At 39.2% G+C, this 24,476-nt stretch overlaps 1 protein-coding gene across 1 annotated transcript in view; it reads left to right on the forward strand.

Moving 5' to 3' along the window:
* The window catches only part of elmod3 (ELMO/CED-12 domain containing 3), a 30,102-nt gene extending 7,218 nt beyond the window's left edge, over positions 1-22,884 (forward strand). Inside the window, exons 5-13 of the mRNA XM_057832522.1 lie at positions 2,068-2,137; positions 10,856-10,918; positions 11,028-11,116; positions 11,969-12,092; positions 12,175-12,297; positions 12,372-12,502; positions 12,643-12,719; positions 12,810-12,937; positions 17,150-22,884. Coding sequence (XP_057688505.1) covers positions 2,068-2,137; positions 10,856-10,918; positions 11,028-11,116; positions 11,969-12,092; positions 12,175-12,297; positions 12,372-12,502; positions 12,643-12,719; positions 12,810-12,937; positions 17,150-17,391 — 1,047 coding nt within the window. The 3' untranslated portion in view covers positions 17,392-22,884. The remainder of the gene's footprint in view (positions 1-2,067; positions 2,138-10,855; positions 10,919-11,027; positions 11,117-11,968; positions 12,093-12,174; positions 12,298-12,371; positions 12,503-12,642; positions 12,720-12,809; positions 12,938-17,149) is intronic.
* Positions 22,885-24,476: the final 1,592 nt, after the last annotated feature.

Below are 24,476 nucleotides of genomic sequence, written 5' to 3' on the forward strand. Positions count from 1 at the left end.
GTTAAGTCACGGTTCTGTTCGATTTTCGATATGAGGGACACGATTTTCGATTCGATTCAATACAGTTAATGTTTTGAAACCAAAAATACAAGTGTTATTTTTTTTCCAATGTTTTTTTTTTTTTTTTTTTTGTACTTTGCTAACAAGCAAAATTAACAATGCGACCATATAAACATGCATTTTAGTGCAGAATATTTATGTGCCTACTTCTTACTGATCTGAAGAAATTTTGTATAAAAGTGCTGAGAACAATCTGTTTGTAAAGTAAGGTGGGGTACACTGTTGATTGCTACAGCTCTCGTAGCAGCTAGGTTTACCGTAGGAGCAAAACATTGTATATGTGTTCCGAGTCCATCTTTGTCAAGTATTGAATTAACAATATTTGCAGCATTATCTATAGTCACTGGTATACCGTAATTTCCCGAATATAACGCGCACTTTTTTTCCCCAAAATCAACTTGTAAAATCATGGTGCGCATTATAAACGGGTACATGGATGGAGACAGAAATATATATATATATAAAACGATTTTTTTGTATTTGACACGGCCACGTTGTGTTGAAGAAATGTATGCGGCGATCCGTTGCCGACCATTACGGTGCGTGACATCACCATTTTGTTTTGGTAATACTTCACTCTGATCGGCAGAATGATTTCGTCTGTGTTAGTCTGCTTTTTTCACTCTTCATAAAGCACAGAATTTAGTTTCTTGAACTCATTTGAGTCAGCGTTTATTGTAGCTCCGCAACTCGGACCATAACAAACGTAACAACACAGACTTCCTGTGTGTGTCCGTCAACTATATCTGGGAGGGACTTGGGGGAGGGGGGGGTGTCACGAGGCACATCTAGTTTCCTATTTGATGATATCTAGTGTGTGTGCACGAGTTGTCGGTGCATTAAAAAAGTTAACAAACGCCTCAGATGTCACGTCTGCTCATTACTGCACAACACCAGCATATGACAATCGACTTTCATAAACAGGATGAGTTTGAAGTACGGAGCGCTTAATTTGCCACTTATTGTTCATCATGTAACAATGTAGTAGCTCTCTGTGTCCCATAGTGTTAATCTGTCGGTTGTCAAAGCGAGGTTGTTCGTAGCAGCCAAGTCGGTAACAATGTTTTGGCGGACTTCGTTGTAAATATCCGGGAAGACAGTCTGTGTGAAATATGTACGAGAGGGGATAGCATATCCAGAAAACCCAAAATTCTGCCACACAGCGGATCCGTACAACGCTGAAGCCGCCTCCTCAAACTTCTGTCTTTCCTTGCTGGCCATGTCGTGTCTGTTACTTCTGCCACAAACAAATGCAGCGTGCTTCACTCCGCCCTCCATGCAGTTTGGGGGAGGAAAGGAGGTGGGTTGATCGCGGGGAGGAGCTGTTTCAGAGCTTTTCAAGGCACAGCCCTCAGTTTTTGATGCACCCCGGGCATATTAGCGAGCGCACACAAGAAAAAATTCGGAAAATACATTTTGGGAGCTTTTTATTTGCATCGAATATTTTTGCGTATTGAATTGAAGAGGGCGTATCGAATGATTCAATATAAAACGGAGTATTGTTGCATCCTTAGTTACAATTATATAATTTTACCCCTCCTAGCCACTTGAGACATATTAAAACACACTTAGGTAATTAAGTGTTTTCTCTGCCAGTTTTTAACTCTTCCGTAGTCAATAAACAGGAGATTATTATGAGACTCTTGAAGAAATGAAAAGATATGCTTGCACAGTTCTCCACATGTAATAAAAATGTAAACAACAAGAATTAAACATTGTATATTCAAACACCAATATTCTCAACCGAACCATATAATTTCTTTTGGCCAAAGTCTGAGTTTAGCTGGTATAATTTTTTGGAATATTATAGTCAAACTGCAAATGTGTGACTTGTGATAGTAATTCCGATCATGTTTTAAATATTTTGAAAAGAGTATAGCTGTTACATATAAGGTATTTATGTGGGTTAGATCAGCACTGATCCAAACTACATTCGGCAAAAGTTTGTTCCGACTTAAAATAATGTGATAGTGACGTGAAAGTTGCTGATGTTCAATTTGTGTCCAGATTTCAGCACTCAAGCAGAATGGTCTCCTGCAGTCACTTGCAGGAGGAGGGGACCCAGCTAAACCTGCAGGTAACACACACACAAACCAGCTTTATTCTCACATCCTATTCCCTCTAGAATTTGGTCTCGTATCCTAGACACGAGGCTACTGTGCAGACCTCCCTCTGGGATACGGGTTGTTGGCTTGGTGCTTAGGGCTTCTGAAAGATGCTGAAGTAGCTGTACCCATCATATGAATGGTGAATGTTTTAATGACACAGTGAGGTTCTTAACCTATTTGACTTAAGGCCAAAGTTTCCTATAAAATTGTCCAGTGGCCATTCAAGTTTAAAAACTAAACCATTATCATATGTTCTACCACAGAATGGGATAAAATGACTAATAATAATGCAATAATTAAAAGTTCAAATGAATGAAAGCATAAAAATAAGCATGTGTTAAATTTCTGCACATACAGTGGCGCCTCCACAAATTTTTCACAGGGGTGGCCAGATGGGGCCACTTAAAATCTTGGGGTGGCCAAAACTAAAAGCCATAATTTCAGGTTTTCTTTATATTATTGCATTAACAAGGTCAGGGGTAAACTATCAGAAAGACTTAAGGACACGGCTATTGATATACTTTGGTGTATTGTGTAATATTTGATGTTACTAATGATTTAATGTGCATAGTCCATAACTGTCCAGTCAACATTTTGAGTTCCACAACAATTCTGTTTTTATTGCGTTGTGTATATATTAGGCATAAGGTGTACATTTAACTAGGGCTGTCAAACGATTAAAATTTTTAATCGAGTTAATCACAGCTTAAAAATTAATTAATTGTAATTAATCGCAATTCAAACCATCTCTAAAATATGCCATATTTTTCTGTAAATTATTTTTGGAATGGAAAGATAAGACAAGACGGATATATACATTCAACATACTGTACATAAGTACTGTATTTGTTTATTATAACAATAAACCCACAAGATGGCATTAACATTATTAACATTCTTTCTGTGAAAGTGATCCACGGATAGAAAGACTTGTGATTCTTAAAGGATAAATGTGAGTTTGTTTTGTATATTGTGACTAAATATTGCCATCTAGTCTATTTGTTGAGCTTTCAGTAAATGATACTGTAGCGACTTAACTGTTCTGCCCAAATGCACGATGGGAAGTGGTGTAACCATGACTGTGTGTGGTGGCTGCAAATGCTATATCTTCTCTGCATTGGGTACACTACAGGGTGTTAAGAAAAAGATCAACTCCTGTCATTCGTCCCCACGTCGCTTCACACAATATTTATAGTTACTGTGGGAGAGATGACAACGCTTTTGCCAATTAAAATCACGGCCCCAATGAATGCTTGTATCTACTCCACTCACTTGACACTGCCTCTTATCTCTGTATACAAGTAAAACGGCGCCATTGTAGGCTGTTTGCGGCAATGCGTGAGTGAGTCGTACCGCGAATTCGTTAATTGCGATAAATATTTTCACGTGTTAAAAAAAATTAATTACCGCCCGTTAATGCGATAAATTTGACAGCCCTACATTTAACAAAAGAAAATGAATGCATTCATTTGGGATGAAATGCATAACTGATGCTACAACAATCTAATGATATACTGGCAAGTGGGGTGGCCAACCAATTTATAGGGGTGGCTGTGGCCACCCCTGGCCACCCCCTGGTGGCGCCACTGCGCACATAGTTGAATGTTTCATCCAGAGGTACATTGTATTAAATGCTATAGTCAGGGGTGCACATAATTTTTTTTGCCCAGGTTCTCAGAGGAGGACCTGGAGATATGACTTGGTCCTCATTGAGCTTGAGAGCCGACCCGCCCGATGCGATAAATTTATGACAAGCTTCACTTAGAGCCAATTAACTTTGATTAATTATATTAACAATTAATGCTTGATTAAAATCAACTGGCACAACAAAATTGCCATTACTTTGAATTGAAATGTAAAGAAATAAAAAGCACCTATTCAAAATAAAGGGCATTATGCGGCTCCCACATTAACTCCAAGCCTTTTTAAAAGTGGGATGTCCTCCTCATAAGACCTCATTGAACGTGCATGTTTAGCTTTGTAAAATGCGAGCAAAAACACGTTTGTCAGTGCATTTCGCTGTTCATTACCTTTATTCCGCCACTTGTCCATAGGGTGAGTGGGGTCCTGTTTGACATCGATATTTTGTGTAATTGCCACATGCGCTCTGTTTTTTCGTGCTTTTCAAAGTTTGGATGGCTGAAATTCTTTGACCCAACATAAAATGCGCTGCTCTTATCGGCGACATTGGGATTCTCACGGCACATTTTGTACCACATTTCCGTGCGAGCATCATTTGCTTCTAGCCATGGTACATCCTATAGCCACTTTTCAGCAAAAGTCCTTTTTTTCGGTAGCTCCGGTGACGTCTCTGTCGTCTGTCTTTTGACGGGGGTGGGGGAACACGGAAGTAATTACTCAGTGTGGCTGCCTCTTCGACATTTTGAGAAGTTATTTTCTCGTGTCCGCTGCAAATACAGTGGTCAGCCATCGGTATGCAAAAGCGTATCTAAGCCGTTGAGGGCCAGCGCGTTGGTCTACGTCCCGTACGCATGCGCGCATGCGGACCACTTATGTGCACCCCTGGCTATAGTGTTATTAGTAATTACAGAATGTATAATAGGGGTGTGAGCAAATTTCGAAATGGAGATATACAGTGAGGAGCAGAAATATTTGCACCCCTTGTAATTTTGCAAGTTCACCGACTTAGAAAATAGGTAAAGGTCTGAAATTTCAGTCATAGATACATTTCCACTCTTACACACTCTTAGCCAAAATCTAAGAAAAAAAAAAAAACAATCTAACTCTCATTGTATGGTTTTTCAATAATTATTTGTAATTTACTGGGGTTTCATAAGTATTTGAACCCCTGAGAAAATCAGTGCTAATATTTAGTGCAGAAGCCTTGGTTTGCAATTACAGAGGTCAGATGTTTTCTGTAGTTCTTCACCAGGTTTTCACATACGGTAACAGGGATTTTGACGCATTCCTCCACACAAATCTTGTCTACAGGCATGAAAATGTTTCACCTTTCGGCGAAATTCACCGTTTTGAAGTAAAAAAGGGTGACCTACGTGAATTGTGTAGATCCGAGGAGAAATTTATTTTGGGGGCGCGGGGGTCGGAAGATTTTTTTTCAAAAAGTTATTATTATTATTATCATCTAATTAACTTAGTATGTAAACTGAGCACTTCAAAAATCGGTCCTTTAAAAAAGTGACACTTGGACAGTCAGCAAATCCTTCTGGCTGCTTCGCTGACGAGAACGAATCGTAGGCCCAAACTGCGTTCCATTATTCCAATTGCGCGCACTCTTTACGTGTACATAGAGTGCTTGGAGAGCCTTTGGTTGCACTGCAAAGCTGCGAAAACAAAAAGCAAGCCTTATCCACGCTGGGGCAAACCACAGCGCAGCAACCACACTTGCCTGCATTTGCCAGCAGATTGAATTTGGTGAGTAATGGTTTCATTCGTTTTCATATTTTGCGATATAGTAAAGTTACTGCCGTTCGTTGCAGCTTGCGTTGAACACTGCCAGAGCTAGCCAAATCTCCCGTGAAAAAATAGCTCCCGTTAAGTTAGCGTCAAGCTTGTGTATTTAACAGTAATATAAACGAAGCAACACACTGTTGAGTCAAATTAAGCGGCATGCTCGGATGGAGGGGGGCGCCTCGCATCGATCCCGTCGTCCGCCTGAGGCACGGTATTTTCGGCTGGGACTTGAGCTGACGGCCGGTGTTGTGCCGAAAAATAGCCGCCCCGCGTGAAACGTCCCCCCTGACGTGAACGCTTATTTATAACGCTTTATTGAGGTGAAAACAAAAAATGTTTTCATGGACGCATTACAGTAAAGGATTTACGTCTGTAAATCAGTTTTAAATAAATAAATTACACAAAATACTAGTACTGTATTTTAGTAACAAATCGTGGATTGGGCCACATAACCATCTTTGAACAGAAATGTATTAGTCTACAGGTTTTCATGACCATATCCTAATGACAATCACACAGGTATGACATTTATTAGTTCAAGAAGAGTAAAATAATACATATTCACGGTACAAGAAAATTATTTCCATGTCCATTGATTGGTAAGAAAAAGCTGTTTGTACGAGTGACGTGTGGGCGCTCAATAATAAAATAAATTAACAAATAAATAGAATAAAATAAATTAAATAAACGCTCAATAAAGCGTTATAAATAAGCGTTCCCGTCACGGGGGGCGGCTATTTTTTGGCACAACACCGGCCCAACGAGTGGTGGGAATGAATTCTTGCTTCTTAAAGCTTTTCAGAAAGACAGTGATCCCTCATTTTTCGCAGTTAATGGGTACCAGAACCCGCCGCGATAAGTGAAACCACGAAGTGCCCCCCCATTTTTTTGTGCGTGTTCAATTTATTTATTCAGTTTAGCATTGGAAAAAAGATACACATATAAGACGTTTTTTCACTTTTTTCCCCCCAATGTATAATTAATCGTTTTTAAGCGCTTCAAAATGTAATAATTATGATGATTTAAAAATGTTACTGTCCCACCGAATTATTTTTAAACAAGAATAAAGTAGTAGGAAAATGCTTGGCTTTATTAAATGCTTCATAGTGAGTCTACTCAAATCCTCTCAAGCTGCTCACTTAGTTAAACGATGACTGACGCATGCGCAAGCTTTTTCTATGATTGATTTTTTTGATCGAAGTGATTTTTTTTTTTTTTTTTGAAGCAACTTATTTTTTGATTGAATAATAAAAACACAAATGTCATTGCCAAAATGTGGCCCAAACGCAAAACAACATTACTTCAATCGAAAAGGTTGTTTCAATCAAGAAAAATAGTTTTCAAATGCTTTTTGTCTCAAATTTATTTTTGCATTCAAACACATTTTTTAAACTAAGTGACATTTTTTGGATTGAAGATATATATTTTGATTGAAGCCCCTTTGTTTTTTTGTTGAAGCAACTTTTTTTTGATTGAATGATAAAGACACAAATCTACCTCCATAGTTATTGAGAAAGAAATTAAGAAAGCTTTAAAAATAAAAGCTACCGGGAGTCAGATTTTTTTTTTTAAAGTTAAGATTTATATTTCATTATGTAGACATGCCTGGTAAGGAAAGGAGATTGAAGGATAAACAAAAGGAGTTGGATGAGGCTGCTAAAGGCAGTGGATATCTCATCAGCTGGGTGAATAGCACACTTGTAAGAATAACAGTTTGCAAGGATAGTCGGGTATAAAATACAATTATAAACACAATTACAATGTTATTTTCTATAACATTTTATGTCATTGCTTTATTAATTATTTGGCTAAAGTTGTCAAATATGGATAATAACGAAATAATAGTTTTGAGGAAACTGCTGTTGGTGGCTCAGTGACCATCTGATGTGGTTTGTTCTCAGATAAACAAGCTGAGGAAGGACGTTTTGATGCAGAGGTTGAAGGAAGAAAAGAGGCAGTGACTGAGTCACAGCCAGAAAGTGTTTATGACAGTGTTGATTTCTATTCACTGTTGCCCCTTCCCAATTAAAGTATGTCACAGTCACAGCCAATTATAATCTTTTGCTGGTTAAAAGTGAAGTTTATGTTGTTGTAAGGTGTATTAAATACTTGTTCATGTGGCCCTTTTGATGTATGAGCATCTGCCCCTCTACTGGTCTCGGTAGACGGGCAGGTGCTCATACCACGGCCCTGCTAAAAAACTTGTGCGTTGACAGAGCTCAGTATTTTGTTGGGTTGTACAGTGTACTGTAACATATTTCCTCCACACCCTTCTCACCTTTTTAACCCCTGACCCGTTTTCATGCCTGTGTCTAGATCTGTCAGGTTTCAGGGCTGTCGTTGAGAAACACAAAGTTTTAGCTCCATCTAAAGATTTCTATTGGATTGAGGTCTGGAGACTGGCTAGGCTATTCCAGAACCTTGATATGCTTATTACGCAGCCACTCCTTGGTCGGTTTGGCTGTATGTTTCGGATCATTGTCATATTTGAAGATCCAGCCATGACTCATCTTCAAGTCTCTGACTGGGGGAAGGAGGTTGTGGCTCAAAATCTGACGATACATTTCGCCATTCATCCTTCTTTATACAGTACAACAGTCTTATCCCTTTTGCCAAAAAGCAGCCCCAAAACATGAGGTTTCCACCCCGATATTTCACATTGGGATGGTGTTCTTGGGATTGTACTCATCCTTCTTTTTCCTCCACACATGACTTGTAAAGTTTGCACCAAAAAGTTCCACTTTGGTTTCATCTGAGCACATAACTTTCTCCCATGATTCCTCTGCATCATTCAGATGGTCCCTGGCAAACTTCAGACGGGCCTGTACATGTACGGTCTTCAACAGGGCAATCTTCTGAACAAACTTTAAACCATTGCACCGTAGTCTTCTACTGACAGTAGCCTTTGAAACAGTGCATCCAGCTCTCTTCAGGTCATTGACCAGCTCCTGCTGTGTAGTTCAAGGCTGAGCCCTCACTTTTCTCATTGTGAGTGATGACCCACGAGGAGAGATTTTACATAGAGCCCCAGTCCGAGGTAGATTATCAATCGTGTTTAGCATTTTCCATTTTCTAACAATTGCTGCAACTGTTGACTTATTCTCGCCAAGCTGCTTGCCAACGGTCCCATAGCCTTTCCAGCTTTGTGGAGCGCCACCATTTTTTTATCTGGTGTCTTTCGAAACCTCTCTAGTTTTGCCAATGGTAGCAGTTGGATTATGACTGACTGACTGGGGTGCACAGGTAACATTAATGAGCTTTAAAGGGGTGGTGGGTGGGTGGTTACTCATGGGATAAAGGTGGACTTTTTTAAGGTAGACTGACAACTCTTTGAGTGTCATAATTGTGTGCTGATTCTCAGGGGTACAAATACTTATGTACCTCAGTAAATTACAAATAAATTATTTAAAAAATCATACAATGTGATTCCTGGATTTTCTTTTAGATTATGTCAATGAGTGAAAATGCGTCTATGATTGGAATTTCAGACCTCTACCTATTTTCTAAGTGGGTGAACTTGCAAAATCACAAGGGGTGCAAATACTTCTGCCCCTCACTGTATAGTGATACTTTGTATTCCAAAAGGTTAACGATTTGCTCCTGCCAAGAATTGATATATATCGTTTTAAAAAGGTGTCACTGTTTAAAAAAAAAAAAAAAAAAAAAAACGACAAGTTGCTTTCAAAATCTTCCACTAAAATAGTGTCTCTGTTAACAATGGCTGGCTGCCATTGACAGCGTTAAACCATTTAGACTGCGAGGGACAAATTAACATTGGTTCATTCAAAACCAGAGCATTCGGAGCTTTTGGGGGGCATTCATAAGTCACTTTCTGCTTGTTTTTGGTCATTTACAGGTCGTTTCGTGTGAGTCATTGTCTATTCATTTTGAGAGATTCCCTGGTCACTTCCTGTTCTGTAAGGCAAGGCAAGGCAAATTTATTTATATAGCACAATTCAACATAAGGCAAGTCAAAGTGCTTTACATCACATGAAGATCATAAAAATCACATTAAAATCAATAGAACATAAAAGACGATGGAAAATAAAATTATACATAAAAATCACATTTAATCACGAATAAAAAAAAATACTACTACTACTAATAATAATAATAATTGAAATCAGCAATGGAGATAAGCACAAGAGAAATAGAAAGCAAATAGATTGAAATATATAGACAGGTATGGATATGCAGTGCTAAACAAAAGCGATTTTAGCCCTGATTTAAAGGAGCTAACAGTTTGAGCATACTTCAGACCTTCAGGTAACTTGTTCCAGAGGTGAGGAGCATAATAACTAAATGCTGCCTCACCCTGCCTGGTTCTTATTCTTGGAACATACAGGAGACCGATTCCAGACGACCTTAGGGATCTAGATGTTTCATAGGAATCTAACAAATCAAGAATGTATTTTGGTCCAAGGCCATTAAGTGTTTTGTAGACGAGCAGTAGTATTTTATAGTCTATCCTTTAACTCACTGGAAGCCACTGTAACGATTTCAAAACCGGTGTAATGTGGTCCAGTTTCCATCTATTTGTGAGGACTCTGGCTGCAGCATTCTGTACTTGCTGCAGCTTCCTGACTGATTTTTTTATGTAACCCAAATTTTAAAGGGACTCGCTCATAAATGCCCCAAAATCAACAGGAAATGACTAGAAATCAACAGGAAATGACCTGGAATGCCCCAAAATTAAATTCATTGCTTGCCACTGACTACCATAGTTGTCTAATCCGTTTGATGGGGAAGGGATGGTAGCGAATGAACAAATGTTGAGACCCTCCCAGTTCAAACAACTGGACGTCTACTAGTGATAAACCCAATTCAAAGCAGAAGGATGAAAATAGCTTGTTTTTCTGTTTATTAGTTGTTTTGTAGACTAGAATGCTAGAATGATTTCCTGACCCATGTATCGATAATTGTTATATCGCCATATTGTGAGATCATCCTTATCGTGAGCCTTGTATCGCATATTGTGTGAGGACCCAAATGGTTCTGGGACAGTACATAGGGGTGTTTTATGTCTTGGACGGCGGCTCCTTAGGTCCTTTTCGTGTAAATTCGGGAATGTATTCTTCGCAGGAGTGAACGATATTTGCGCAAATTTATCGGCTTTTTGCCCCTCAGGTGCAAAGCTGAAATTATTTTGAAGCCCACTAGATTGGGGCTGTGGCCCCATAGTTGAGAATCACTGAATTAGACGGTCCATTGAGTCAGAGTATTTTCTTAGGTCACCTTTGTGTGTGTGTTTCTAGAAGAAAATGAGGAGTTGGAAAAGGCCAGAGAAGAGTGGGAGGCTCTGGAGAACAGCCAACCAGGTCAGAGTTGACAAACAGCTGTTTTCACCCACTTTTCCCAACACTTTGGTGGTGATTATTGTTAGGAATTTAAAACGTTTTTTTCTTTTTTTTTTTTGGACTCTCCCAGCTCTCACTGAGGACTCAAACCCAACACCACTCATCTCTTTCAATGAAGCTCTCCAGTACTTCCAAACTACAGATCTTGGGGACTTGCTTGTAAGCAATGATGGGCATTCTTATATTATGACTTCATCTCAATGTTAATGGAGCTCTTTTAATACAACTGTAATCTTTCAGTCTTCCAGTTGACATTTAAAAGTAGTAAAGCAGTAAATACCAAACACAATTGAAATGATTTCCCCAGAATCCTAAAATAGTTATTCCACACTTGATAATGTCCACAAATTTACTATAGATTAGTGCTGCAACGATTAATCGAATAACTCGAGTATTCGATAAGAAAAAAATACTCGAATTAAATTTTGTTGCTTCGAGTATTCGTTTAATTAAAGTGGCATTGTAATGGTTTATTTTGAAAGTGTTTGCATTTAGTTTTATAGATTAGGGTGGGAACACTGCCCTCTGGTCTGCCTCATTTTACATGGCTGAATCCAACTGCTCCCTGTTAAGACCAACATAAGCTAAGTTTTTGTTTGGGCTAATTTTTTTTAATACATTAATAATTTAGTTTATAGGTATATTTAGTCGTTTTTTGTGGGAATATGAGTCTGAACCATCAGTTAGGAGCAGTGTTGAAAAAAAAAAAAAAAAAAGTTAGTATTTTATAGCATTTAAGATAGGGGACTTTTGCTATGTAAGTTAGTCAATTGTTCTTTTGTTGTACATAGATCCTCATTTATTTATTTTTTTAAATACCGTTTGAGGCTTATCCCAGGTATTTTCATTTTTCATGTTCCTTATCCGATTACTCGATTATTCGAACTAATTAGTTCATCGATTAATCGACTACTAAAATCATCGATAGCTGCAGCCCTACTATAGATTACAGAACAGTAAAAATTTTACTTTTGATTTTTGTTGTTTTGTTTTCCCCCCACACATTTACAGAAAAACATCCAGCCAACTATTCGCAGGACAGGTCTCGCTGCCATCACACACTTCTTTTTTGGGCCCCCTCGACTACACAGGGAACTCACTGAGGAGCGGGACCTTGTTTTTGCCATCGCGCAATGTGAGCATGTGTTTATTGTGCCTGTTTGTGCAATCATCCATGAGTTTATGTCAATGCTGGCGTATGCATATATATTCTATAGGCCACGTGGACAACAGCCAGACAGTCCACATGCGCGTTCTCCAGACCATTTATAAAAGGCTTGTTGGCTGCAGGCTAGACTGTCCTCGTTATGGGACACATTGGGAAAATATTGGCTTTCAGGGTAAATTCAAATAGCATGAATAAAGCAACCTTTTCAAATATTCTGCAAATATCAAAGTATGTTTTGCATTTTAGGTATAGACCCAGCTACGGACCTGCGTGGCACTGGTTTCCTGGGACTCATGCATACTTTGTATTTTGTGATGGACCCGGAGACTTTGCCATTGGCTCGAGACATTTACAAGTTATCCCAACACACTACACAGGTATTGCAAATATGTGTTTGGCATTCACATTTTTAAATTGCGTCTTCAGTTAGTTATATTGTCTCATTTATATTTAACCTTTTGGTTTTACCTGTGTGTACTATGTATTCTAATGTTGTCTTGTGACTGTGCATTCCCAGAACTTTCCTTTCAGTGTGATGTCAATCAACATGACCCGCATTGCGCTGCAGGTGCTCAGAGAGGAAGCCTTGTCTAAGTCAGTCCTTCATTTTTCTTGTTCGTCATATCCTTCCCTATTCATCAGTTATGCAAAATTTGACCTCTTCTCTAATTTTGGCCTCATAAGGGAATGCAATCGTCGACAGCAGGTGGTCGGCGTGTTGAATGAGTTTTATGTGGCAACATATCTGCATTTGTACCAACTGTGGAAGACCCAACAGAAAACTATTGCTGACTCTGGCTTTGTGATAAAAGGTATTTGATGGTTCAAATGTTTATATCAGTTTGCAAGTTGGACAGCAACAACAATTGTAATACCCAAACAAATACAAAGAGATTCTAACCTTTTGTGCAGGCATGTCCAAAGTCTGGCCGTACATTCACCGTACAGTAAATACAAATAGATCTCTGCTCCAACAGAAAGTGTACCAGTAGTTAAACCACAAAATGGTCGTGCGCTTTTTCACCTTTAAGGCCTTCAAAGCGCTTTACCTCGGTAACACACCAGACACATCAAAGGGGCATCAATGTCACCGCGACGACAACACAGTGAAACGCGGCCGTTAGATTTAGCCAATGCACACCAGTCGCAGTGTGGCCGCGTTTCAGACACGTCCTCGAAGCGGCTCGACGCGTCACACGCGAAAAGAACGGCAGAGTTATTTGACATGGGCCGCGACCCTCCTGCATCAATACAACTTGGTAGGATCGGGCAGACTGGAAGTCACTCGTGTAAAAATACGGTGGATCCAGTCGATTCTCATAATAATGTGCAATCGTAACTTTTCGAGTCCATCAGATCTCTTGAGGTTGTGGGTAGGACAGGTCACAGTTTACTTGTTGTAGTTGATTTACTGCTGTCTGCCTATAATAACCAACACGGCAGGACAATATCAACTCTGCTTTTAATCTCTACTCACTAGTACCCCCATGTTCAATACAAAACCCTCCTACCACTCCAAATCAAGTAGGAACTAATATTCACATAGGAACTAAAATTATACAACATAAAATATAGAATATAAATGATTACTAAATATACACCGTATTGGCCCGAATATAAGACAGTGTTTTTTGCATTGAAATGAGATTGAAAAAGAGGGGGTCGTCTTATATTCGCGGTATAGACATTATACCCATTTCTGACGCTAGATGACGCCAGATATCATTGAAGCGATGTTCTGATATAACGGATCTCAGCTACTCTCCCCATTCACGACGCTAGATGGCACCAGATATCATTGAAGCGATGTTCTATCATGGCAAATCTCAGCTACTAGTTTAACCAGTTTGCATTATTTTATTGCAATGTTTTTCCTTATTCAGATTTGTTTCAAGACTACAGTTACAGTTAGACTTCACTTTGATGGTTAATGCAGTTATTGCAATTTTTTTGTTTTATTACAATAGATTGGTTTATTTACGATTCAAAAACGAGAAGCCATTAATTTACGAATGTGACTGCACTTTAGTTTACATATTTAAATGTTCAGATATTAAGATTTGAATGAGGCAAAATAACATGCTTTTTCTCTCAAATACATTATAATCATTTGTTTCAGATGCACTGTAATTATTTTCTGTATAAAAATTAATTTGGTGTTCAAAAAGTCTTTTTTTTCCAAACTTGAGTCTTGAAAAAGGGGGTCGGCTTATAATCAGGGCCATCTTATATTCAGGCCAATACGGTAATAGCCCATATAAATAAAATAAATTGCAATAAGCTAAAACACCTGTAATTAATTTTGAGAAATCTGGAAAATGTTCGACAGACTGTACGAATCACCTGTGAGAGAACGCATGTCACAAATGGCAGGAATTTAACGGGATCCAGAGATAGAAAGACTTGTAGTTCTTAAAAGATAAATGTTATTATGAGTTAAAATAATTTGATATTGAAAACCCTCTTGATGTTTTCGTTTTTATACAATTTGTAAAATTAGTTTAACTAGTTGGTCGCCGTTGTTGTTGACGTCGCAGGGCGGTGACGTCACATGGTTACGCTGCAGGGCTTCCAGAGGATGACTAGCGACATAAAAATGCCATGAGTTCAACATTTTCAATTTGAACCCGAGAGGAACATTAATGAGACTGATAGCACTGTCAATATTTTACAAAACGAGTAGTAAAAGCAAAATGTACAGGAACAATAGGATTAGATGTGAGTAGGGAAAAAAAACATTTCTGCCAAAATGTTCCACTCCGGCAAAACGTCTACACGAGGTGAATTTGACACCCAAAGTACTACCGTGTGCTTTCAGCTTTTGTTTAGATGCATACAGATGACATACTAAAGAGGCCTTCAGAAAATACTTAAATGTAGTTATATCAAATAACGATGGTTTAAAAATGCTACATGACTAATGTGGTCAACAGATCAACAATTGCTTTAAAGCTACCACAAGAAAACACATTGCTTAAAAGTATGAGGGAAACACATACGAAAAGTATTTTGAGGCAGTAAATATGTAATAAAAGACTCAATAGAAACACAAATAGGTAGTACTCGCCGCTTTTAACTGATGAGCGCATGTGTTGGACGTCTCGCTGCGTAGAAGGAATTGCATTCCCGGTAGTATTTCAACCTCATCACACAGAGCGTCCATTGCATGCTTAAAACATGGCGCCCTCCGTAGGTCAAAACATGTACTTAATATTATAGAGTTTTAAAACAAATGCAATATTTTATGTGTTTCTAATAACAAATTTTAGTAAAAGAGAACATTTGTGGCTCATTAGAGCCTACGAGTCTTAAAGTCAGAGGTTCCCTTTATTCCTTAGATTTTTGCTGTATGCGGCCATGTGAGGAAAAAACTGGTCCCTCTCAAAAAATTTGCATATTGTGATAAGGTTCATTATTTTCTGTAATGCACTGATAAACATTAGACTTTATATATTTTAGATTCATTACACACAACTGAAGTAGTTCAAGCCTTTTATTGTTTTAATATTGAGGATTTTGGCAAAAAAGTCCAGAAAAACCAAAAATCCCTATCTCCAAAAATTAGCATATCATGAAAAGGTACTCTAAAGAAGCTACTAACCAAATCATCTGAATCAACTAATTTACTCAAAACCCCTGCGAAAGATTCCGGAGGCTTTTAAAAACTCCCATCCTGGTTCATTACGCAAAACCGCAATCATGGGCAAGACTGCCGACCTGACTGCTGTCCAGAAGGCCATCATTGACACCCTCAAGCAAGAGGCTAAGACACAGAAAGAAATTTCTGAGCGAATAGGCTGTTCCCAGAGTGGTGTATCAAGGCACCTCAGAGGGAAGTCTGTGGGAAGGAAAAAGTGTGGCAGGAAACTCTGCACAACCAGAAGAGGTGACCGCACCCTGAGAAAGACTGTGTAGAAGGGCTGATTCCAGACCTTGGGGGACTTGCAGAAACGGTGGATTAAGTCTGGAATAGAAACATCCAGAGCCACTGTGCACAGGCGTGTGCTGAAAATGGGCTAAAGGTGCCGCATTCCCCAGGTCAAGCCACTTTTGAACCTGAAACGGCGCCAGAAGCGCCTGACCTGGGCTACAGAGAAGCAGCACTGGACTGTTGCTCAGTGGTCCAAAGTACTTTTACAGTATCGCATGAAAGCAAATTTTTCATGTCATTTGGAAATCAAGGGGCCAGAGTTTGGAGGAAGACTGGGGAGAAGGAATTGCCAAAATGCCCTAAGTCCAGTGTCAAGTACCCGCAGTCAGTGATGGTCTGGGGTGCCATGTCAGCTGCTGGTGTTGGTCTACTGCGTTTTATCAAGGGCAGGGTCAATGCAGGTAGCTATCAGGTGATTTTGGAGCACTTCATGCTTCCATTTGCTGAAAAGCTTTATGGAGATGAAGATTTATTTTTTTCAGCACGACCTGGCACCTGCTCACAGTGCCAAAACCACTGGTAAATGGTTTACTGACCATGGTATTACTGCACTCAGTTGGCATGCCAACTCTCCTGAACTGAACCCCAAAGAGAATCTGTGGGATACTGTGAAGAAGACGTTGAGAGACACCAGACCCAACGCTATCGAAGCATCCCGGGCCTCCATATCACCTCAGCAGTGCCACAGGCTGATTGCCTCCATGCCACGCTGCATTGAAGCAGTCATTTCTGCAAAAGGATTCCCTACCAAGTATTGAGTGAATAGCTGATGCAGTATAATTAATTGAAGGTTGACTTTTTTTGTATTAAAAACTTTTTTGTATTGGTCGGATGAAAAATGAAAATGTTTTGAGATTTTTGGTTTTTCTTGACTTTTTTGCCAAAATCATCGATATTAAAACAATGAAAGGCTTGCACTACTTCAATTGTGTATAATGAATCTAAAATATATGAAAGTCTAATGTTTATCAGTACATTACAGAAAATAATGAACTTTATCACAATATGCTATTTTTTTTTTTAGAAGGACTAGTACGTGGACACCCCTTTAGTGTTTTGTAGTGATATCTATATCTCTCCAATTACCTTTCAGAAGTGGAGCTGTTTGCCAAAAAGAACCCAAAGCAGATGCTTCGCCGACTAGAGGTCTTCCTGAAAGAGAGAAGGGCAGGTGGAGTCCCCCGTGGGACGTCGCCAGAGCCACCAGCTCAGCAGCCTTCACCCAGCCTGGAAGAACGAGCAGCGAGCGGACACGGAAGCAAGGCCAAGGAGATGAACTTCACAGGGGTGTGTGAGCTACCATCTGACATGGAAAGGGACGCCAGACTCATCTAAACTTGTGTGTATTTTGTGCGCATGTGTGTGTGGTTATGTCGGAGAGTGCGTGTCTCCCAGAGAATTAAATGAAGAACGCTCTGCATTACACTTTGCTATCCGAATCTATCCAACATGTCGCCCAGTCCTCTAATGTTGGGGTGCTGCACTTTGTCAAGATTACTTTTTTGTTGTTGTTTTATGTGGTTGGTCAGAGCTATATTATTTTTATTTATTTGAATACAGAAAAGGCAAACAAATGGAGTTGATACAGGATGTTACAAAACAAAGTGAACTAACTAGTCATGGGCCAATATTAATTTCTCTTGGTAGGATAACTTTGAGTAAAAATATCACGGAATCAAAATTAAGCTCTAAAATGTATTATTTGGATAAAAAGGGGGTCAAAAACTTAAAGAGAAAGACGAGGTTTAGTATGAATTACCATGGGGGAAATAGCTGCTCAAAAAGATCTAAATATGCAAATCACAAATTTATTAGAACTATGAGAACAGAAAATAATGTTTAAAAGACTTTGGAGTTGTGAACAGTGTGCAGCCACCTCTTCAACAAGCCCTCAACAAAGTGACAGGAAGCGTCCTCCGGTGGTGGACTACTTTTTACCCTCCTTCCTGTTCGTATAGCCGAAACCCGAACACTGTTCGTATAGCCGAAACCCGAACACTGTGGCATACTGGCACGGCCGTCTCCTTTTCTTTGTTATTTTTTCTGCATATGAAATCCATGTATGAAACAACAATACACTACACAACTGGAACTCGGGCGCACACTAGCACAGCAGAGCAGTTGCAGATATGCCACATCGTACCAAACAATATCAACATAAACCAAACTACGGCGATATAGACCGACCTACAGCCACAGCAGTAGGACTAAATACTAATGCTCTTTTTTTTCTTGAGGAAAAATCCGTAAATATACGACTAATTAAGAGACTACTCACATGTAAACATCGCAATAGGCTAGGGTTAATTTTCTAGGAAATTGCTGTTTTGGCGGATTATCTGGAATACTCCCATTTGATTGTCTAAAACGGTTCGGGCATTTAAAAAAGTGCTCACAGCAATTTTGTCGACTTCCGAGAAAGGTATTATATTAACATTTTTCTCCACTGTTACACAAAAAAAAATTCAAGTAGATAAGATTCCATCTCATAGATGCACCATGCCTTAATTGGCATGGTGGTATGATCGGATACCTTGACTTTTTAAAACCACGGTATACAGTAGGGAGAACAAGTATTTGATACACTGCCGATTTTGCTGGTTTTCCCACTTGCAAAGCATGTAGAGGTCTGTAATTTGTATCATAAGTTCTCTTCAACTGTGAGGGACGGAATCTAATACAAAAAAACAGAAAATCACGTTGTATGATTTTTAAATAATAAATTTGCATTTAATTGCATGAAATAAGTATTTGATACGTCACAAAAATCGAACTTAATATTTGGTACAGAAACCTTTGTTTGCTATTACAGATACCAAACGTTTCCTGTAGTCCTTGACAAGGTTTGCACACACTGCAGCAGAGATTTTGACCCACTCCTCCATGCAGATCTTCTCCAGAGCCTTCAGGTTTCGGGGCTGCTGCCGGGCAACACGGACTTTCAGCTCCCTCCATAGATTTTCTATCGGGTTCAGATCTGGTGACTGGCTAGGCCACTCCAGGACCTTAAGATGCTTCTTACGGAGCCACTCTTTAGTTGCCTTGGCTGTGTGCTTTGGGTCGTTGTCATGCTGGAAGACCCAGCCACGACCCTTCTTCAGGGCTCTCACTGAAGGAAGGTGATTGTCAGCCAAGATCTGGCGATACATAGCCCCATCCATCCTCCCCTCAATACGGTGCAGTCGTCCTGTACCCTTGGCAGAGAAGCAGCCCCAAAAAATGATGTTTCCTCCTCCATGTTTCATGGTTGAGATGGTGTTCTTGGGGTTGTTTTCATCCTTCTTTTTCCTCCCAACACGACGAGCCGAGTTTAGACCAAAAAGTTCAATTTTGGTCTCATCCGACCACATGACCTTCTCCCATTGCTCCTCTGGATCATCCAGATGGTCAGTGGCAAACTTCAGACGTGTCTGGACATGCACTGGCTTCAGCAGCGGGACCTTGCGTGCGCTGTAGGATTTTAATCCATGACGGCGTAATGTGTTTCCCGATGGTTTTCTTCAAGACTGTGGTTCCAGCTCTCTTCAGGTCATTGACCAGGTCCTCACCTTCCTCATGATCAGTGATGCCCCACAAGGTGAGATTTTGCATGGAGCCCCCGAACGATGCGGATTGACCGTCAACTTGAACTTCTTCCATTTTCTAATAATCGCTCCAACAGTTGTTACCTTCTCACCAAGCTGCTTGCTTATTTTCCTGTTGCCCATCCCAGCCTTGTGCAGGTCTATTATTTTATCCCTGATGTCCTTATGGTGTCCATTGTGGAAAGGTTGGAGTTTGTTTGTTTGAGCATGTGAACAGGTGTCTTTTATACAGGTAACAAGTTCAAACAGGTGCAGTTACTTCCGGTAATGAGTGGAGAACAGGAGGGGTTCTTAAAAAAGAACTAAGAGCCGAAATATTTACTAGTTGGTAATGTATCAAATACTTATTTCATGCAGTTACATACAAATTTAAAAATTATACAATGTGATTTTCTGGATTTTTGTATTAGATTCCGTCCCTCACAGTTGAAGAGAACTTATGATACAAATTACAGACCTCTACATGGCTGGCAAGAGGGAAAACCAGCAAAATCGGCAGTGTATCAAATACTTGTTCTCCCCACTGTAGCTTCTAACCGATTATCGGCTAGAATAAGTGAACATTAGCTCTTCAAGTGAAAATGAAAGTTTTAAAACTAATTATTTTTGTCATAACTCCACCAGTATAGGGTTTACACCTCTAAATCTGGTTATGCTGGTATACGTCTCTTGATCAACCACCTCATTCACTGTCAGACATTATCAGTGCTTTTATCACTGGGTCCTTACTAACCAGCAACACAACACCATCAGATCACATGCAGTAACCTTTGAGCAGGGAGCAGGCTTCGTGTTAGCTTGCCTTCAAGTTTTGACCTATTTGGAATCGCACGCAGTAAATCGAAGATGTAACCAAAAAAATGGTTTTTTTTTGTTTTTTGTTTTACTTTACAAAAACGGCTCTGGACTATTGACACTAGAGAATTGGTTCAAAAGTATTTATTTGTTATTTGATGTATGATTGACCAAAACGAAACAGAAAATATATATGATATATGTGATTTTTTTAATTTCAGAAATATATGAAGGATTTAAACAGAACATAGTGAAATCTTACACATATTAGCAGCCTTTCATTGTAAAAGTTTGATAAGGCTTAAGCTGAAGGTCTAATATAAGCTTTGTGGACATTCCGTTAGTAGCATGTGATTGTAGTTTGTTTGATGAATTTGTGCGCAAGTGTTTGAGTGTGTTTGAGCTGATATTGAGGGGTTTCTCCCTTAGATATGGTACAGTATGCAATTCCAGCTGACACTCAATGATAATCAAAGTGTCAGTGCTGTGTGACGATATACATCGTTCCTAACTTCAGGGCTTGTGTGTTTGCGACTTGTGTGACTTTTTTTTTTTTTTTTTTTTGGTGTGAGTGTCCATGCATCTTAGTGATGACATTTTGGTTGGTTGTCACGGTTCGAAGGGGAGAATTGGAGTTATAAAAGTGCACGTGTGATTGATTGTGCATCTCGTTTGACAGGAACTAACTACAGATGGGGTGCTTTCCTCCGCTCACAATAAACCAGCTATACTAAGTACTTTATCCATCCAGCCGCAAGCACGGTACTTAAGTTGTTATTGGTACTAGGGATGAACATGAGCAAAAGTCAAACTCGCGGCTGGCCAAGAATGGGTTAAAGCTCGTCGGCAAAGCTGGTCCGTGCTTTGTGCTCGTGTGAAAATGTCTCCCATGTTTTGTAGTCTCAATCTGTAGCATGTTCAGGTAGCACTAGTACTGTAGCATCCTATAGCCTCCTCCTTTGTGAAGCTTGTTGATGTCATGTTGACGTTGGTCTGTAGTGTCAATGAGTGTGCGGACCTTTACTACTATAGCACATTCATATTTCATGATCCCCTTAGTAGACACACTTAAGGCAGCGCCGGTTGTGGGAATGGGCTTGTAAATCAGCTCTACTTTGTCTTCTAAGAAGGTAACAGTAAAAACGGTGCCTACATCCCATAAGGTCACACGCTCGCCTCCTACTTTTGTTTGTTCAGCCTCAGTGCCGCAGTACACCTATTTCTAGCAAAGCAGCAGCTCTTGCTGTTTCCCCTAACCATCTCCATTCTTCATCTCCTCACAAATGAGACGACAGAGTTAGGCTAATTGTTTGCAGGCGTTTTGCGACTGATGAGGAACTTTGCACTGTTGTAGATAAAACTGTATGTGTGACGTATGCAAAAGGGCCACCTTCAGGAGCCATAATGTTCATTTGCGGCCACCTCATTGAGTCCCCTAGCCTCTCTTCTCCAAACATTGTACCACACAGATATCTGGCGCTTGGTTGTCTTCTTTTTGAAGCTGAGGAGCAGTACAGTGTATGTAAATCAGGAAGTTTGTACATAGAGAATTAATGATTGTAAGATGTATGATTGTCTGTAGGGCATTATACTAAAACAGTGCTTACCTCAAGACTTACGATAAATCTCTTTTCTCTCCTGATATTTGTCTGGGCTCTCAGTACATTTTTCTATGTTTGCTTGTACTACCAACTGGACTGGTTAATATAAATGTGCAGGATAGCTCAAGTGTGACATACTAGTGGCAAACTATTACAAGAGCAGGTTGTGTGTGTACTATTTAAAAAGACATTGACACTATATAGGCCCATAAACCTCTGCAAAATTAAAAGCACTTTCTTGTAAAATTTATTTTCTCGGGCGTCTTGGGTCGAGCGTTTTTTTTTTTTTTTTTTTTTTTTTTTCTTGTGGCTTTGGTGAAAGTGGAGTATCATTTGCTGTGATTTAAGTGGTTGGTGTAAGGAAAACACTGAGGAACAATCCAGTCTTTAGCGCTACAAACAGCCTGCTCAGCCAGCATATGATTGTAAGGCTTTGGTCATTATCCTCTGTATGCTTGTGTATATCAAATATCCAAACAAGGTCGATTTCATCATCACCGAACGTTTAACATTCATCAGCAGTTCTTCTGGCTTTAGAATTCTCCCCAGTTGCACGACTCTTAACCGAGATAGAATCAAACGGGTTTTTGCAGGCTGACAGACGCTCCAAGTCTGAAGTTCTGACTCGCGATCCGACAGTGGCTCGGCAAATACAATCACTTCTCTCAACAACACCCTGCGCTTTATACTCTTTGAAGGTGTTTTGCTGTCTTTGTCATGTCCCTCAGACCATTTGATGACTGTACCTTGATTGTAGACACCCTATTTTATAATGAGAATTATTTCAAAATACAGTATGTGCTGGTGTACATTAAATGTATGGAAAAAGCTAAATAAAAGCTGTTGAAAACTAAGAAGTTTGGCATCCTGTGTATTTAAAAAAATAATAATAAAAAGCACGTTGATTGTAATGTTTTAAATCTCATGATGAAAAATTAAAAACTCTGTACAAATACATGTTATAACTTAGTTCTGACCATTGTGTAATATTAAAGAGAATCCTTCAAGAACTTTTTCGTTCACCCATACTTGTAATAATACATTTAATTCATTTTAAAATCATTGAAGTAGACAAATATTAATAATTGATTAATTAATTAATAATATTTTAATAAGAATTAAAATAACACTTTTTAACAAGTAATTTTAACAAATTAAAAGTCATATCGGCTTGATGCTGTCAGTGCCGCTGGTGGCAGTTACAGCGAGGACTTGTAAAGCATGAAATAAAAGTTAATACAAAATAAAATTATATATGGCTAGTTATTAATTTTTACTTTATTTATTTTTATAGCTTTTAAATATACCGCAATGATTTTGGCACATTCTTTTTGAATCAACCTGTATATTCCGGTAATATTTAAAGATTCCTTGGTGTACTCTACTCTGGTGTAGTCTAACCACTAGAGCGCGCTGTTCGATACAACCACAACTAAAGTGGGCCAAGTTTAGCAAATAAAAGGCAAATATAAACTAAAAATAAGAACAAAACATAATTAATGGTTGTTTATTTCAAAGTTACTAAAACAACATTTGAGTCTTTGCCAAAAGCTCAGGTCTGTTCAACTGCAACAACAATTGTTAACTAATTGGCTGAATGATTGTTGCCAGCTGTCCCAGTCCAAATTAAATGGACATCTATCACCATCAATGCCAAACAATGAAATAATGCGTGTTCTCAATTGGTTTTTTTTTTTTTTTTGGTTTTGGTTTTGGTTTTTTTGTCTTTTCTGCTATCTACCATAACACATACTTGGCATATGGGCTGGCAATGAATGGGTTAAATTGAAACAATTTTGAATGAAATGTATTCTTATTTTAAATCCGATTTTGTTTATTTGGGTATCTCAGATTAATCAAATCATCCGCTACCATTGACAGCCAAAGAAGTCAAACGTTAATGACTACATGTTTAAATCAACACTTGGTAACTTCAGTTTCGGTCGATTTTAAGCGACAAAAGTGGTAGTGTTTTGCCTTAGGGAAAACTGCGTTTCCCATGTGGACTGGCGCACACCCGTAAAGTGTCGTAAAATAATCAATCAAAAATAAATCTCCCGGTCGCCTGCAGATGGATTTAACAACATTTCTGTTTCCAGCGGCTGTGTGAAGGATGAATAGTAATAAGGTAATGAATCCAGTTGTGGCTAAACAATAGCATATGACTGTGTTGAGCCCTTTTCACACACATATCCAGGGAAATTCCCGTGTAAGGTGACGTTGGATTTACTTGCGTCATTGCTTTCACGCATGTAGAGATGTCACGAGAATGACGCGGTTTGGACACTTCCACACACTTGTACTGTGTTGCCCACTGGTGTTCTCTGTGCAGGATGGGCTGCTGGTCCGATTTTATAACCTGGACATTGAGTCATTTTTGGTCGGCATCGGCTGTCACAATGCTGGTCAAATCGTGTTTTGTTCCAGAGAGAGCGTTCCC

This window comes from Corythoichthys intestinalis, chromosome 3 (genome assembly GCF_030265065.1).
Source record: "Corythoichthys intestinalis isolate RoL2023-P3 chromosome 3, ASM3026506v1, whole genome shotgun sequence".
NCBI classification, from domain to species: domain Eukaryota; kingdom Metazoa; phylum Chordata; class Actinopteri; order Syngnathiformes; family Syngnathidae; genus Corythoichthys; species Corythoichthys intestinalis.